The sequence below is a fragment of the Dendroctonus ponderosae genome, unplaced genomic scaffold (genome assembly GCF_020466585.1).
Source record: "Dendroctonus ponderosae isolate FM_Combo_2020 unplaced genomic scaffold, Dpon_F_20191213v2 Dpon_F_20191213_2, whole genome shotgun sequence".
NCBI classification, from domain to species: domain Eukaryota; kingdom Metazoa; phylum Arthropoda; class Insecta; order Coleoptera; family Curculionidae; genus Dendroctonus; species Dendroctonus ponderosae.
In genome coordinates, this window is record NW_026018165.1 from 13,981,895 (window position 1) to 13,999,336 (window position 17,442).

The window sequence follows — 17,442 nt, forward strand, 5'->3', positions numbered from 1 at the left end:
GTGATCAAATGGTGAAGAGACAATTTTCAGTCCGAATTTATAAAAGTCCATGTAGGAGCGTGCATGTATAAAAGTCCTCGTAGAATCATTGTACGCTCTTAAGGTCTATCAACTGGCTTTGCCTAAGAAGATTTTGACGATCAAATGTGTTTGTTTATTTGGCTATTCAGAATGTATTTTTTCTGTTTCATTTATTTCGAAATCTTACAGTTTAACAGTTCTAGAGCTGACGATACTGCTGCTAGCTTCACAATAGAAATCAAGCTATCTTTCAACAAGTAAGCGAAAAAGTTGCTTGAAAAAAGATATTTTCTTTGGAATATAAAAGCTCAATATCAAAGAAAAATTAATACAAGTATAGAGAAGCAATAAACCGAGCAAATTTAGCGAATAGAAGAATCGCAAGGGAAAACTGGCACACTGAAAATTAAAGGACAGTGTAGAAGATGCTGAAAAATTAGCACAAACGTGTAAAGGAGGTGAACATCCACACCAAGAAGATCCCATAGAACGAATGGAAACTAAATTCCAAAACCTGTGAAGGAAGTTGGGATTCAGAGAAGACAATGTTTAACTAAGTTGAAGAGCTTCAAGCACGTAACGAAAGCAACAAATTTTCAGAAAGAGCAGGTTCACAAGTCATTCTCTATTTATCGCAGACGTTAAAATTGTTGTTTAGTGCGTGTATTACTGAGCAGACCAAAGCGCTTGACTGAGTATAGCTGAGTATACACTGAATGCATTAAAAGAGACAATATGATCATCAATCATAAACATAATAAGAACAAAACAAAAACAAAAAGTGGGTCTAGAAATCAAAATATTGTCCGAACTCTTAGCGCCTTTGGCATCCGATTAAAACTCTTTCAACTATATAAAAATAGGCGACGTTTCCATCATTTATTTAGGTCGTCATCAAGGCTATTTTTGATAAATAGAAGCACTGAAACCAATATTATTATTATTACTTATTCAAGACGATTTAAATAGACTAGAGGTAGTGGACTTGATGAAAGGTCTTAAAATTCATACAAAAAATGCCACAATATGCAGGAGGGCGTTCAATTGAAAAAAATATTACCGCTAATAGTTTTTCCAGTGAACTTTTACAAAAATCCCTGATTGTAACCAGTTAAGCAAAACACATAATCACCAATATAAGAGACAAAACCAATATCTTAAAACGCACTTTATTATGGATCATAAATACAATCTCGTTGATTCTTAAATAGAGCCAGAAACTTCAAATGAAAAGTTGCAGTTAGAAGATGAGTGAGGCAGTTAATCGATTGGCACATTTCTTCACTTAAGTTAGCATAAATTAAGCTCATTTACTGGGCGCTTCCAACAATGGATTTGCATTGTCTGTATCGTTGCCCATAAGGTTCAGGTAGAGGACCTTGACATCCATATCCTCCATATTTGTGAATGGCTGCAAAATCATCACAGTCGATTTTAGCATCACCGTTGCAGTCCTGCAAAATACACAATTTTTATTTAAAAATTATCAAAATTCGACTAGTCGACTAACAGAGCAAACATTTGAGCAAATAATCCAGTAATAACCCAAACTAACAGGGTGTAAAGTTTCCTTTGAATAAAAAAGCGACATTTTTCGTAATATACGTACTTGTTGAAATTTGCTCATGTATCCTTGAACACACAATGCTGAGCAGTAAGTATCTCCAGCACAATGAGCATAAGCCGTAGCAGATTCAGGCGATTCTCCAGCTACAGTCGGTTTTCCTGCATCAGCCCAGTAAGCCCATGTGATTCTGAAGGGACCACAAACGTCCCCAGAACAGATATTTGTGGTGTTACAGCCCGAAATGGCCTCACAAATACAGCCCAGACATTGCTGGGTGACGGGCAGATCATCAGCAGATACAGCTGAAAATATCATCAATTTTAAAAATCAGTTGAATACGTTTTTTAACGTCCCCTTTTAGCATTCAAATCTATGCTTGGAGGAGACTAATTTTTTTTCGGTAAATCTCAGGTGTTTAATATATTGCGATATTTTAGGCACTTAGAGGTTGATGTAATGGAAACCGTAAACAATAATGAGACTCTGAGCTTTTTCCAGATAAACAGAGAGAAAATCTAATTGCCATAATGATCATAACAGTCACGAAAGTTTAATAAATATGAATATAAGCCAAATAAATTCAAGTTAGTCCAGTAATTACATCAGAGATATGCTAAGCGCCGCATAACTTTTTCTAATTGCTATTTACAACAATGCAATATGAATACTAATTTCTGTTGTCTTATGAGTTAAGCACTTAGCAAAATATTAGCGAATTTTGAACTTAAATGAGCAAAACTCCAGTTTTATTTCACACAGCAAATTAAAAATTTAATTGAAGATAATCTTGAGTGCCTTCAATAATGTTACACTGAAGTACAAATATTCCAATCAAATCATTCTTTTCAAGCAATAAATCTGAAGATTCGGTAGCAACTTTAATCAGAGATAAAAAAACAGTATGCAAATAGACGAAAGAAATTTTAATCTGCAGGGTTTTAATTGCAAAATTTCATGAGAAATATTTAAACTCCAAAACTAACAATTAACTTGTCACGCTTTCACAGAAAAACTCGAATATCAATAAACAAATTTTAACATTAATTGAAGAGAATCTCGAGTATCTTCAATTTAAGAACATCGTCCTTACGTATTTCCACTAAATCATGCTTTAAGGTTTTTGAAGCAACAAATCTGAATCTAAAGCTGCAATTTTATGCAGAGATAAGAAAAACCGAAGGAAAACTTCACCTGTAGGGTTTTAAAGGCAAAATTACAAAATTTCGTCGGAACCATTAACACCCCAAACGTGCCAATTATTCCCACTAACTCGACAAATTTTTGCGTTTAAACAGAGAAACTGAAAAATAAATTTACAAATCCACATCGAGTTTTATTCCGCGGAGCAAACTGTTCAGTTGATTGAAGAAAACCTCAAGTACTTTGAATATGGTTATACTTGCAAGAGACAATTGTTCCCACCAAATCCCAAACTTAAAATGTGGTGAAAAATTATGAAATTGGTAAAACATTTGGAAAAACTAATTTGTCTTGCAGTTCAATGGGTACTTTTAGATGCTAAAGGCTTCCCAGCCTCATATACAGGGTGTTTGAGTTTCCAATAACAAGATACTAACGGTCAAAGAGCGGAATTGATCACAATAGTGTACAGTGTTTTTCAATGGGCTTGATGCATTTTTCGCGGTTTTACGATAAAAATTATATAGAGTTTGGGGTATTTGGAGCACATTTGCCAATTTTGCTCGATTTTCTCTCTCGAAATATCACATGAGTGTTTTTTGAGCTAAACGCATTGTTTTGGATCCAAAATCCTTCCAGATTTTGGGTTTACGTACAGAACAAAGCAGATATCGTCCCTTAAAGATGGTAAATATTTACACTAATCCTCAGCAAATAGAAACACAAAAAGCCCCAAGATTGATTTTATTCATCCTATCCAAGGACTTGCGAATGGAATTTGCGGGTAAACATTATTGAAAATGGGATTTTCCATAGTAGCACTATCGTCTACGCTGAAGGGGCCAAACGAGTCTTTTCAGGTGCTCTATTAATATGAATGGCATTATAACTTTATTCCTCCATTATGCTTCCAACAGTGTTTTTGTACGATAAAATATCCGCTCGATTCAGACTCCATTGTGCCTTTGAATTTTTCAGAAATAAACGAAAGCAAGCCGGAGATTGAAGTAAATTAATGAAAAATGATGCAGTGTCCACAGCATTGAGTTTCGAAAATTTTCTCCCATTCATCTTGGTTCACACGGTTATTGAAAAATTTGAATTATTTCAACAGTTAGTTTCTTACTAACTGCATCATTAGAACATTCTCTAAAAAATAACTAAAAACAATTTAACGAACAAACAACAACTCAGTCGCTAAAATGGGATATCCATTAACATATCTTGAATAAAATGAGTGCAAAACAATATGTAAAACTCTGATGAAGATTAATCTAATTATAGATTCTTAGACATTGTCCTTTGGATCTAGGTGAAGGCTTTCTACATTTCTTTGAAATTGATATAACACTGTAATCCCGATAAAAGAAATCTTTTGGCCTTTGATGGATACGCATAATTCATTCGGGTTTTTAGATTAATTATTTTAAACAATTGCAAACTAAGTTAGGTGAAAAGTCAGTAAACTACTACGCAAGAATGCTGATTGCATTAGCACCATTTTCTACGTAATTGATTAATTAAATATTTTTATTTACTCAACGCAACATGGGCGTTCAAGACTTTCACTCGAGCAAACAATTAAGTTCCAAATCTCTTTGCATTTATTTATCGGTAATTATTTTTTTATGACAAAATCCTACTCACCCAACACCTTCACTCAAAGGTTACGCCGTAATGAGATTTTGGTATAACAAATAAAGATCGTTCACAGAAACTGAAATGATCTCATCGATTTCGCATTGTTTGATATCTTATAAGGAGACATGTGTTTCTATCCTTTAACAAGGACAAAACCATTTTTTTTGCTCCAAACAAATCCTGTTATACGAAGAATGGCTGATATACAGTGCTAATAATTAATGCTGAATGACCGGATTTAATGAGGTTTTGGTTGGGTGAAATGGCCATTGACTGATAAGTCCAGTTAGAATGGAAATTTCAAACAAATTCATTTAATAAATTAGTTATATGAGACGATTTTTTTGGAATTTCCAATGTTCTGCTTGTACCAAGTGATCTGTGTTCTATTGTGTTGATAATTGAAATTTATTAATGTTAATCAAGGAATAATGTATTTAAATTTTATTATTGTGGTTGGTTACATCCGCTTCACAAGTAAATCGCCAATCAGAAATTGGTGTTTGATAAAATTTTCTCTGAAACAGTCGCAATCCCTCGATATTTTTGATCAACTAAAATTGATTAATAACTTTTGTGCAGTTTTATGTGATTAAATTATCGTCAAAATGAAATTATTACTTCGATTTATTAGTTCTATTCAGAGTGTCCAGGAAAATATCTAGAACAAGACGCCCTTGTTTTAAATACCAGTCAAAACCTCTTAAAACTGTGTATTTGAAACTCATTTTGCCGCTTAAATTTGTCAGAAACCAAGCAGCTTTTACACATTTGTGCCAATATTTTCAACACCTTGTCCGATATGAACACACAAATTTTCTTTTAGGTATCATGAAGCTTGAGCTAAAAAAATGGTTTTTACTTGACATTGATAAAATGAACCTTTGTGGCGCCAACAGAAGAAGCGTAAATAGATGCAAATCTGTTTAATTTGAGCTGGAAACACTGTTTATACATTTAGCAGTTGATAAACTCTTTAAAAATGATTTTCGACAATTCTTCTGATTTTATTGTTTGCTAGTTTGATTTTACCATTAATTTTTTGTGAAAACTATCAAGTGTATTGCAATTTTGACGAATTTATTTGTTTTTTTGGAACGATTTTAGGTGAAATGTTGACCAATGTCGATGGGGGATTTTTACAAAACAAACAATTATTTTTGGGTGGAGTAGAAACTTTTTGTACAAAATTTGCATTTTTTTATAGATAAATTTAAACATTAATGCAACATTGTCTGTTTTAGATCTTCTGCATTGGTTTTGCCTGCATAAAGTACACATGTATTTTATGGATTAGCACTTTTTGAGTCAAAATAGCAAATAACTCGAAACTTTTTCAGTGTATTGCCATATTGATAAAATTCTTGGATTTTTAAGACTTAATTGTAGCTGAAAACGACGAAATTTTTCCAAAAAACATGATTTTTACATTAGAATAGTGTTTGTTTTTGGCAAACCGCCCATTGAAATGGGACTTATTTTATGCTGAATTAGCCCCAAAGAGGCAAATTTGTGATCGTAACAGCCGGAAAACTTTTCAAGCGAGGGGCTCGCAAAACGTTGCTCTAAACGTCGGATTTCTAAAAGTTTTAGTTTTCCTTCATTCTCCTCTTCAATCAGAATGTTTTTGTTTCGGGCAGTACGTTCTCGAGGTAATTTTTTGAGTAAAAATTGCAAATTTTTTTGAAAACCTCTCAGTGGATTGTCGTTATGATGCGATATTGTTTTTTTTTCAGTCGATTTTAGCTGGAATTTCAAGGGGCAACTTAAAAAAAACATTTTTTCTTTAAACTAGATATTTTTTTGGAAAACTACCCGTCGATATGTAGCTCATTTTATGCTGAATTTTTTGCTTTCTGGAATTCATTTTTTAAAGTTTTTCATCTAGGCTTAAGCAATGGAAGCGACATTTTTGTTTAGTCTTTAGGCGTTTTGAGCGCGAAAAATGGCTGGCGCATTTGAAAAAATAAAATTTCACCGATGTTTCCAAGACTGTCGTGAAAAATCGAAATGTTTATTGAAGAAAGTAAAAAATATAAATTCAAAAGCGTTTATTTTAGTTTTTCTGTGTTCTTTTTCCATGCAAATCGTTTTGCGTCAAAATTTTAAATTTTCTCGAAGACAATTTAATAATAGATTGCGACTTCACAAGCGGTATAAAGATGTTTGAAACGATTTTAGCTGAAAGCGAATGTTGATGGGTGTTTTTTTTTTATTTAACACTTAGGTACATATTTTTAACCGTTTTTTTTTCAAATTTGTCAATTATCGGAATTTGTTTCATCAAAATAAAATTTTTGAAGCTGATTGACAATATTATCCATTTTGAAACGAAATATCGAGTTGACTCGATTTACAGTAAAATAATAGACGTTTTCTGGAAAATGGTTCATTTTGAAATCGATGAGTGGTTTTCCAAAAAAATCAGTATTTTCAGGAATAGCTATATTTTTGATCTAAACATTTTAAATGACAAAACGAATGATCAATTAATACAGACACTGTTGTACTGATGTTTTTTTTCACTTAAAATGTCAATTTCTCACGTTAAACTTTTTTGGAATAAAATCTCCAATACCTATGGGCGGTAATGCAGAAAACAAACTTTTTAATTCAAAAACCGTGTTTTGTTTGTAAAAATTACTAATCAAGTACTCGTTTTCAGCTAAAATCGTGTGAAAAATACGCAAATTGCATCGGAATTCCAATTCGGTGAATAATTTGCCAAAAAATACTATTTTGACCCAACAAAATACATCAAGCTGCAAAGAAAGATTGCAGAAAAACTAAAACAGACACTGATGTTATTATTTTTGATTTTTGCTGTAAAATTTTAAAATTTTTTTCAAAACGTTTTCATCGATAGTTTTAGACTCATTTTCCACAAAAATTTAAAGGTATAGTAAAAAAAAATTTCGAGTTTATAAACAGATAAAAAACGGTGTTTTAACCTCAGATTAATCAGATCTGCATCTATTTACCTTTCTACTGTTGGAGCGATAATGGTTCAATGTATCAATGTCTAGCAAGAGTACGTTTTTTAAAATAAAGCTTCAATATATCCAAAAATAAATTGCATGATCTTTTCCTCAAACAGGGACTACAGGATGTTCAAAATTGAAACACGAATATGAAAAACCTGGTCCGTTTGTGACAAATTTTCAGCGATTAAAAACAATTTTTTTCAGAAACGCTTTCAGTTATGCGGACACCCTGTATATGTTTATAATAAATAATGGCAACTTTATCAGACCACCCTGGATATTTCCCGCAGAATCAAAGTGAAGTAATTGAACTAAGCATTTTTCTGAACGGTGCTAACACAGTCTGCTAATTTTTCATTTGCGAAAACCTTTAAAATAATGTGTGAATTGCTTGGAAAAACCCAACATAATAATTTGGTCATTCAGATCATGTAGTTTCGGTCCCCAAACAATTTTTCTCTGTCCAAAACGACACGGTCTGAGATTAACCGAGCCGATTACAAATTCCAATGATATCGCAAAGTCAAATGGGCAGTTGCAAAGTCACTGACTCGCAAATATTTTATATGCAAATGGGACCGAGTCCAAATTGCATTTTGTATCATAATGCGAGCAATTTGTTTTGTGTATAAAATGCATTAAAGAATCTGGTTTTCATCTGGATTCACCCGGGGGATTAACCTGCAGTTCACCTGAACCTTTTCAGCAATATTCGAGAGGAATTTTGCCTCTTCTAACATGAATTTTTTAAAGATCCTGGTTTTAATGTAATTAATGCAGATGGTTTCAGAAAAAGATCTTGAAAAAAAACTAATTGCTTGCGCCTAATAATTAACAGCAACCTTTCTATATGGTGCTCATGGACATGATTATGAATTTGTATTTTACATCGAATAGCATACATATTCCTGCCATATAATGACGATAATTAATCTCAATTAATTCCGGTCTTTTGATTTTACATTATTCGAGAAAAAGAGCCGATAAACAAGAGTTGCTCATTAAATGAGAGACAATAACACAAGCTACTAAAAGAGATGATTACCTCATCTGATGTTATCCGTTAGTGCTTCCTCGTTACGTTTTCGTACTTTTTTGCCGCTACTCAGCATTATGAGACAATTCGTCTAAGCGCTTTCATGCTACATCTTGTTAGGAAAAAGTTATATTATCCAGATAACAAACATTATTATCTCTTTTCTTAATGCGATTGTCTCATGTAATAAAGCGGCGTTTGAAATTGCCTTTTCTTTTGCCGTGGTTTGTTTCGCAAAATCTGCAATACTTTCAGGGATTGAGACATTGTTTATATAAGCAACTAATGTGCATTATTGACTGTATATATATTTTATTTGTTAGTTACTCAAACTTTTCTGGGAACTAGGAATTATTTAGGAAATTCAACATATGCAGTGGACAACTAGGCACTTTCAACCACGATAGAATAAACAAAAAACCAAAAGTCTTACCTGTGAAGAAAGATAAAGCAACAACGGCCCCAATGACGTACTTGATCATGATTAAGATGAAAATAAATTAAAAGAAAAAGCTACTAAACCGTACAAACCGCGACGTGTTTCTAAGTGAACTGACCAGCTTCTGGTTACTGGTTCGAAATATATGCAAGCCACTTGCGGAACCAGACTGGTGGTTCTTTAGCATTATGTTGTAGGCAACTTGAACTTGATAGGAGAACAAGGATTTGAGAAACCAGTCATCGGGAATTCAAGTCATCATCGCAGCGGCCAAAATGAGTCTAATTATTTACGCATTAGGAAGGAAAACAATAATGAAAGCGATAACTGGTACCAATTAACAGTGCATTTTTGAAAGTGTTCTCACCAAAAATATCAATTGGTAATTTTAGTGTCAGGCACTGAGATAACCTGAGAATAAAATAATGGACCATGCAGGATTTTTTCAGAACTTCTTCAAGAAATTCTTCGTTGTTTGTTAATCTGGTTTATGTGTTATCTACGGTATTTTTCGCAATGTTTTTATCATTTATTTAGGGCGTTTTATGGGAGTTTTTGACGAAAGTACCATTAGCGATTTTTCAAGGCTTTGTCTTTTTGTAAAAATTTTACTCTGGAAATGTGTTTGCTATGAGTTGATTTGATGTAGTTCCTTGATTGCTCATTTCATTTTCTTTGCTACTCATATTGATCTCGTCTATAAGGATTTTGTGTCTCTTTCCGTGGCAGGATTATTCTTCATTGCTCGTACGTTTTTCATTTTTTTACATTTTCATTTAAAGGTTCTTTCTGCTCAAAAATGATTCTGCAAATTTAATGAAATTTATATTCTTCCACATTCCGGTCGCTTATTAATTCTATTGATTATTCTGATCAAATCTCTAGCAATTGTTCTATATTATATATTTATTCCGTATGTAACGGAAGACAATTCTCATTTTTGCGAATGTTGGTTTAAAAATGCACAATTGTACACAATTGCTCGCTTTTAACTAAGTTTTCCTTCTCAGTAACTTAGAACTTTCACCAGTTAGTGACAAGACTTCTGAAATAATCTGAAAGCTGTGAAAAACTTATAAAACTTGCAAAGCACGATGATGTTTGTCAACTTTTCAAACGATGGGTTGAAAATGAGCAATATCATGCATTCGTGCGCCTTTTTTTAATTCTACCTTATAATCCAGAACAAGTAGCAACTGAAAATTCTCACAGTTTATACAAGCTTGTTCCTAAAAACAGTAAAAATTTCATTCAGCTTCAGATAAAGCTTCATATTTGCGCCTTTTGTGAATGTTGGACTAAAAATGTAGATTTTTCGCTCAATTGCGCGCCCTCTTTAACAAATTCCAACGTCTAATCCGGAAACAGTAGCAACTGAAAATTATCAAAAATTGCAGAAAAATCTTGGCTCTGAAAACTGGGAGAACTTCCAGGCGCGATGCATATAGGAGTTTGTCCGCTTTGTGAATGCTGGTCTAAAAATGAACGATTGCACGCATTTGCGTGCTCCTATTTGAAAATTCATAACTTATAATGCAGAAAACTTCACCACCTGACATTCTCACCGTGTAAAGAATATACTTGTTTCTATAAACGCTGAAAAATTGACTCAAATTGCGATAAAGGTTTATTTTTGAGGCTGAGAATGTTTGCCTGAAAATGTAAAATTTCCCACAATTACGCGCCCTTGTTTAAGAACTGCTGACGTTTAATGCAAGGACAACATCAACTGGAAATTTTCAGAAAATACACGATTCGGAAACTTTAGCAAATGCTTGGTTAAAAATGAACAACTTCACACATCTGCACGCGCTTTTCCAAAAAATCCTAACTTCTAATGCAGAGCAGGTAAAAACTTGAAATTCTCCACGATTACAGAAAATAGTGCCTTGAAAAAGTGCAAATTTTGGGCAAATCGCGGTAAACTTTACCTTTTGCCACTTTTGTGCTGATATGCAAATGTATCATTTCATGTAAAATTCATAAATTTTTACCCGGAGAAAATAGCAGTATTGAATGCCAATAACTATCGTTTTATTAAACAATGTTCCAGACAGAAGATCTGATAAAATCTAAAGAATATGAAGAAAAGAAACTGTAATTTTCTTTTTTATTATTTATATTTTGCAAAGTTTACAACACTCAACAAGGCGCTATGTTATGAACATATTCCAACTTATATCATTGAAATTCTTTAATTCTCGATTGACATAATGAAAAATACATTAAGAAAATTTGTTGTTTTGCTCCTTATTATATGGATTTATCGCAGTTCTTTGCTCTCTGGTCTTATTTAATGCTTATTCAGCTCAAGGCTAATGTGAGGAAAAATAGCTAATACAGAAATTTATATTGTTGTTTATAATGTAATTTTATACATCATCTTAATTACGTACAGCCGATAAAATAGTAACTAACTAACTAGTAAGTAAAGCACGTTCTTGTGTACACTCCAGATAAAGCATTGACGAAGAAAACCTTCACATATTTTCAATTAATTGTTTCTAGTAATTTTAGGAAGTCATGATTGTTTATGTTTCTGTTAATTAATTTTCTTAAAATGCCAACTGTTTTCTGCAGCAACTGCAAACAATATTAATTATTTTTTCTGCCTTGTTGCTTTTTCTAGTTGATTCGTTCTACTGCCTTGTTCAAAATTCGCTATACAAATTGTAAAAGCGCTTCAAAATTGCATAAGTTTCCAGTGAACTTTTCACTAAATTTTACCGTTATTTGATAATTCTGAAACTGTCAGTCAGCTTTTTACAAATGTTTTTCTCAAAATACCGCAATAATCCTCAGTGTGAATGTGAATTTTAATCATTGGTTTAGGAAAATCAACTGTATTTCATTGATTTTTTTTGTATAAACTTACAATTTCTTGTAAACAAACAAAATAGCACTCTTTCTCAACATTTTTTTAAATTTAAATTGACTAAACGACTCTTTAACAACAGCTCGGTGGAAATCCAAAATATGTTCATTTGAACACTCAATGTTTGCTTCTACTCGAATGCGAAATGTTTTCAGAATTAAGCAATAAGGCAAAACTTGCTTTCTGATCTAAATGATTTTTGCGAAAAAATAAAATGGGAAAACCTGTGAACATTGTTAAGTGCAGTTTTATAAGAAAATAAGAACAGATGACGGTACTTTTTGCTCATATATTAGGAACTGCACCTAAATAAATAGGAATGAACATGCTAAATATGCAGGTTAATTAAAGGTTCAATTGCAAGCACTTTTAGTCGTGGCTTGTAAAATTTTTGTTGCCATCCTCGAAAGCAATTAGAAGAAACTTCTCGCTTTTTCGCCTTAAGTCAAAAGCGTTATTTCACTTCTTCGGTTCTAACTTCTCTACAGGGTCTTTCTTTGCTCCATCTCTAGGTGTCTTAGAAATACAGCCGGTTTCTTCCAACTGAAGATACTCTTGAAGGCAATGCCCTCAATTTCACGGTTATTTCAAGCTTAATCAGATCTTATCTGTTCCTTTGAGATTCAGTAATTCATTAGACCTGCAAACACCCTTTCAGGTTTAATTAGTTCAGTAGACTGCATATGGGAAGCTGTTTTGCAATGGATTTTCTTTAAACGTTTCTGCTGAATGCAGCTTCGGCTTGTATGGTTTGAGTAGGTACCTAAGCATTATTTTTCTCAATTTTCTTAACATAACATGCTTGTAACCCGCCAATGTGCAATTCTGGGAATGTTAATTCCAATGTCAATGTGGAATGCATGTCTTGTAGACATTATGTACCTACGCAACTATTGGCTCAGAATATTCACGCAAAAAAAGTCTCTATAAGTTTGGGTGAAATAAATGACTGCAAAATTTAACCTGAATGCCTGCCAAATGGAAGAAGAAACAGCACCTATACATTAGAGTTGCGGCTGTTGGGCTGCTCTGGGACAGAAAAAATAAGCTTCCTGAGAAAGCAATATATTCTACACATAATATAATAGAGCATCGGCTTTCTACGCCAGGGAATCGGACGACTTCGTTTGAACCCTGAAACTTGCAGGGAATTTAGAGGCAGTCAGGAATCGGCTCTATCCCGCTGTCCGGGCAACCTTTTGCTGTGTTCCATTCGTGCACACGTTCTAGCTCAATATCCAACTTGAGAGCCTCTTTATGTTCCAACGAGTCGAATTGTTCCGCTAACTGCTGATTTAAATGTCTCGAGCTCAATAATGAGGCCTGCAGCTCTATGTGATCGAAGTACTGCATCGATATAAAAACTCGCGGATCGAAAACATGAGATACAACAGATATGGGATTTAAAAGGATTTTGTTACTATGTTGTCATTTGCTGGTTATAAAAGATGTTTGTGTTGTTGCCGGAAGTTCGCCATCGGTAAAAAGAGGTGAGCTGCTTAATTAGTTTCAGGTCGATATTTTTAAGCTGCATGTAAAAGTCGCTTTCAAATGTTAATTGCAATCAAACCAAAATTAACCATTCAAATATTGGACAATAAAACTGATCGCACAATAGTTGAGCAGGTCTTTTTATAATTTAATTCAACAGGATATAACCAATTGAGAACGATTTTAAAAGGCCAGCGAGGTTTCAATAGCATTAAACTGATACCGTTTTACGTCATATCAATTATTAATCATATTCGCATGCCATTCAAGAAATTGCTTAAGGGAATTCAATAAGTCTACAAAGAATGAGCGCGGCTTGCAATATTTTTATCCGCAAATCCAGCAAAAATGGATAAAGACGGCGAAATATGTCAACATTTTATTTTACTTTCTACGTGACTAGAGACATAGATACGGGGACGAACTGGTTTCTCATCTAAATTATCCGCGTTTTTCCGCGGAAAGTTTTAACATGGATATAAATTCTTGAACATCACATTCGCGAATATTTATCGATGTCGCTCTTTCGCTTAAATCGAATCTACTCTATCTGGGACACTTAATACATTGAATGTACGAATTTTTCTTTCAGGCTTTTGAACTACTTCCATATTAATCATCGTTCGATATCCACAGCCAAAGTGAACTGACGATGGAAGCGCGAAATTATGTACAATTTGTCTTCGACCTATATTTTTTTATTTTTCCATTCATATTGCTACTCCATATACGAATGCGTGTTTCACTCTCCGTTGTCTCTGAAATTCTCAGTTTTTCTGGGTTTTGGCAACAACAACGGTGTGAATTTTAACAATTAAACATCGAATTGGTGTTTCGTCCACCTATTCGCAAACTTTACATATTTTCACCACAATTAAAAAAACAATAGCTCAAACCACTAAAAAAGTTCATGCAATTTTCAGTTAACGTTTCGCGATCATCTTTAGTAGAAAGCTAATGGTAAGCCATCGTAAAATCAATTATGTTTAATACTTGGCAACTTTAGCAACTATCGTGAAAGATTCTCGTCGATAATTCTTTCCTCGTTCATCATCATTCATCTGGAAACTAATATTACAGCCTCCAGATGTTTAGAATGTTCGTTCAATTCGGGCATTCTGGAAAAAGCGATGTAAGCAGATTCATCAGTATTAGGGAGTCTTTGTCTTACTAACCCTAACGGAATTCAAACTGATTCATCTGGAAACTAATTGGTTGGAGAACAATCTGTTTAAGACACCGAAACGTTTTTTAGAGTCGATTTAACAGTGGGAGCAGAACAAAACATTGGAAAAATCTCTAATAATTTAAAATAAACTTTCGCAACTCACTGTACCGATAAACAAAGCTGAACATTTCAACTACAGGGTATTTAAAAAGTTTAATAAGCTTAATCCGTTAGACCAATAGGAAAAATCCTCCTATAATAAATTGATGGTGATATTGGTATTGGCGCATATTATTTAATGAGCAAAATAGCTTTTAATTGCAAATTAATGCCCATTAAAATGTGAACTAACTCATAATGAAAGGGCGTTATGAAATTAAATTTGAAAATTATGTAGCCAGCGTGTACGTTTGGGTATTCATTAGTGAAATTATTTAACACCAACAATCCAACAAATGGATGGCTTAGTTTACTCATTTTGTTACAAGAAACTGTCCAGTTAGCTACATGAAATTTTACATAAAATTTGTTGCAGTTGCTAGTTGAGAATTTTCTGGGTTTGTTACCCAACAACTTGCACTTCAGATGAACGTGACGCATCTAGTACAATTTTCCATAATTTTTGCATCTGTTCTTTAAATAAATAACGTTTCTGGAATAATTAATTCATTTATGATTGTGTTTTGCTGACATATTAATGCTACAAAGCCCTAAAAATATATTTAAAGAACATCAGTTGTATAAATCCGAATTTAAAATGGTGGCCCTTCTAAAATCATAACTGAGCTTTTCATATTATTGTCTGTTTTGTCTTTGAAGACGACGGTTTCGGTATAATTTGCATAGCAAATTACAAATGTAGTTTGCTTCAATAGTTGCAATCAACCAATTCAGTGAAAAACAAAGGTTTTGTATGTTCATTAAGTGCAATTATTTGTGTCCATTTTTTCAGACGCGAGGGTTATTTGATTTAAAATGTAAATATTTAATACGAATTAACTCAAGCTTATCAGGTTTTTAGTTTGCAAGTTTATTATTCCTTTTTACTTTCTGTTAAATTTTCTCTGTTAACTAAATTATAAAAACACGCACTTTTTACTTTGTTTCAAATCTGCTGACCGATCGACTATAGTTTGTGCAATTTCTAAATCTAAAAAAGTTTGCCGCGATTAAAAAATAAAAAAAAATATTTTCGGTTAAAAAACATGTCTACTATAAAAGTATTGGCTTACAGTAGGCCGAAAATGTTTATTATTTCGAATCTGGAGTTTCTAATGTGCTTTTCAATGTGCTCGATGAATTCCTCGCATTTTTTACACGAAATAGATGAAAAATTTAAGCATTTTGAGATACTTTTTTTTTTAAATCTGCCCCTATGAAATTTTCGGTCAAAAATAACATTTTCACATATTTGCCTTTGGAGCTCAATTGACTGTTTTTGATCTAAGAAGCTTCCCAACCTATACATTTTTGATCTAGTGCCAGTTTCAAGCAGGTTTTTTAGTAAACTCGTTGCATTCCTCACTTTTTTAGATGAAATTGATGTTGAATAAAAACCAAGATTTCACATGCGTGTTTTTTTACCGCAATAAATTGTTTTCCAATTTACAAGTTTGCTAATGATCATTTGAAAAACATATGGAAAAATGCAGTCAGTTAAAGAACGCCACTGCTCAAAAATAGCTTAAAGTAGGTGAAAAGCAGATTATTTCGAATCTAAAGCTTCTGGTATATTTTTCCATGAGCTCGTTACATTCCTTACTTCTTTCAGATGAAATTGATGTAAAAAATCCTGCATCTTTTATGAAATTTTCGCTCAAAAATAAAAAATCATGTTTTCGGTGCTAAATTGGTTATTATTTACCTAAGAAGACCACGAATGTACGTTTTTACACCATTTGCATCGTCAACTTGTTGCATTCCTCGCTTCTTTTAGATGAAATTGATGTAAAAATCAAAGCAGAAAAAAAAATTTTAAAGTCGACTTCAAATTAAGTTTTTCGTCAAAAATTAAAATTTTACGTCCGTTTTTTAGCTAAATTGACTGTATTCCACCTTACAAACTTCATAATGTAATTTTTTACAGTGCTTGGGTTTATAAAATGTAAATTATTATCGGTTAAAAAACGTGACTGCTCAAAAATGGCTTAAAATAGGCGAAAAATATGGATTATTTTGATTCTAAAGCTTCTGGGATGTTTTTCTATGAGCTCGTTACATTCCTTGCTTTTTTTGGGATGAAATTAATGTAGATTTCAAAGAATTTTGAGAAAATTAGTACACCTATTTTTTTAAATCGACTTACACGACGTTATACGACATACCGGTATGAAAGCTTCGGTCAAAAATTAAAATTTTACATGCGTTTTTTTGTAGATAAATTGATTGTTTTCAACCTAACAGGCTTCCTAATCTACATATTTACAGTGTTTTAGCTAATAAAAAAAGAGATATTGTCGGTTAAAGAATGTAACTGGTCAAAAATCGCTTAAAATAAGCCAAAAATACCGATTATTTCGAATCTAACAAAGTCTCTAACATGTTTTTTAATGAGCACTTTGCAAATTATCTCTTCTTTTAGATGAAAGTGATGAAGAATTTTAAAGAATTAATTGGCTGTCTTAATGTTGGTTTTTTTCAGTTCCAAAGCCTCATTTTACCACATCAATATTGTGCAAATGATTTTTTTTTGTCTGCTAGCTGACTCGAAAAAGGACCATTGCAACAAGACGGTGGATATCTACGAAGATGTGTCCAGTCCAGAGCTGACCCCCGAAAATTTGGGACAGCCGATGACCTGCTGGTACAGGTTTCGGTCGTTTCGTGGTGCTCCAAAGGACTGGATCTTACGTGTTAAATTCAACAAGTTCAAAGTGGGAAATCTGGTCAATGCCACTCACTGTGAAGGCGGATTTATGCAGGTAATTCATCAGTAATTTCACGCAAATGTAGATCAATGCACTGGCTGGATGATTCTCTAACTAAACACTTCAGCAAGCAATTAGCGGATGGTTTCATGTCCATTCTGCCCACAAATCTTCGTCGGCTGATGATGTAGTTGGCCTTAAGTGAAGTCTTTG

General features: G+C 33.1%; 2 protein-coding genes across 2 annotated transcripts in view; one reads left to right on the forward strand and one right to left on the reverse strand.

Moving 5' to 3' along the window:
- Nucleotides 1-1,174: 1,174 nt before the first annotated feature.
- LOC109544630 (lysozyme) lies at nucleotides 1,175-9,087 on the reverse strand (the record flags this gene model as incomplete). Its single annotated transcript, XM_019914936.2, is given in 3 exon segments — nucleotides 1,175-1,475; nucleotides 1,631-1,890; nucleotides 8,823-9,087. Coding segments are annotated over 3 exon segments (453 nt in total). The 3' UTR covers nucleotides 1,175-1,331.
- Nucleotides 9,088-12,851: 3,764 nt separating this feature from the next.
- Nucleotides 12,852-17,442, forward strand: part of LOC109544664 — an 18,478-nt gene continuing 13,887 nt past the window's right edge. Inside the window, exons 1-2 of the mRNA XM_019914976.2 lie at nucleotides 12,852-13,193; nucleotides 17,063-17,283. Of these exons, the coding sequence (XP_019770535.1) occupies nucleotides 13,100-13,193; nucleotides 17,063-17,283 (315 nt within the window). The 5' untranslated portion in view covers nucleotides 12,852-13,099. The remainder of the gene's footprint in view (nucleotides 13,194-17,062; nucleotides 17,284-17,442) is intronic.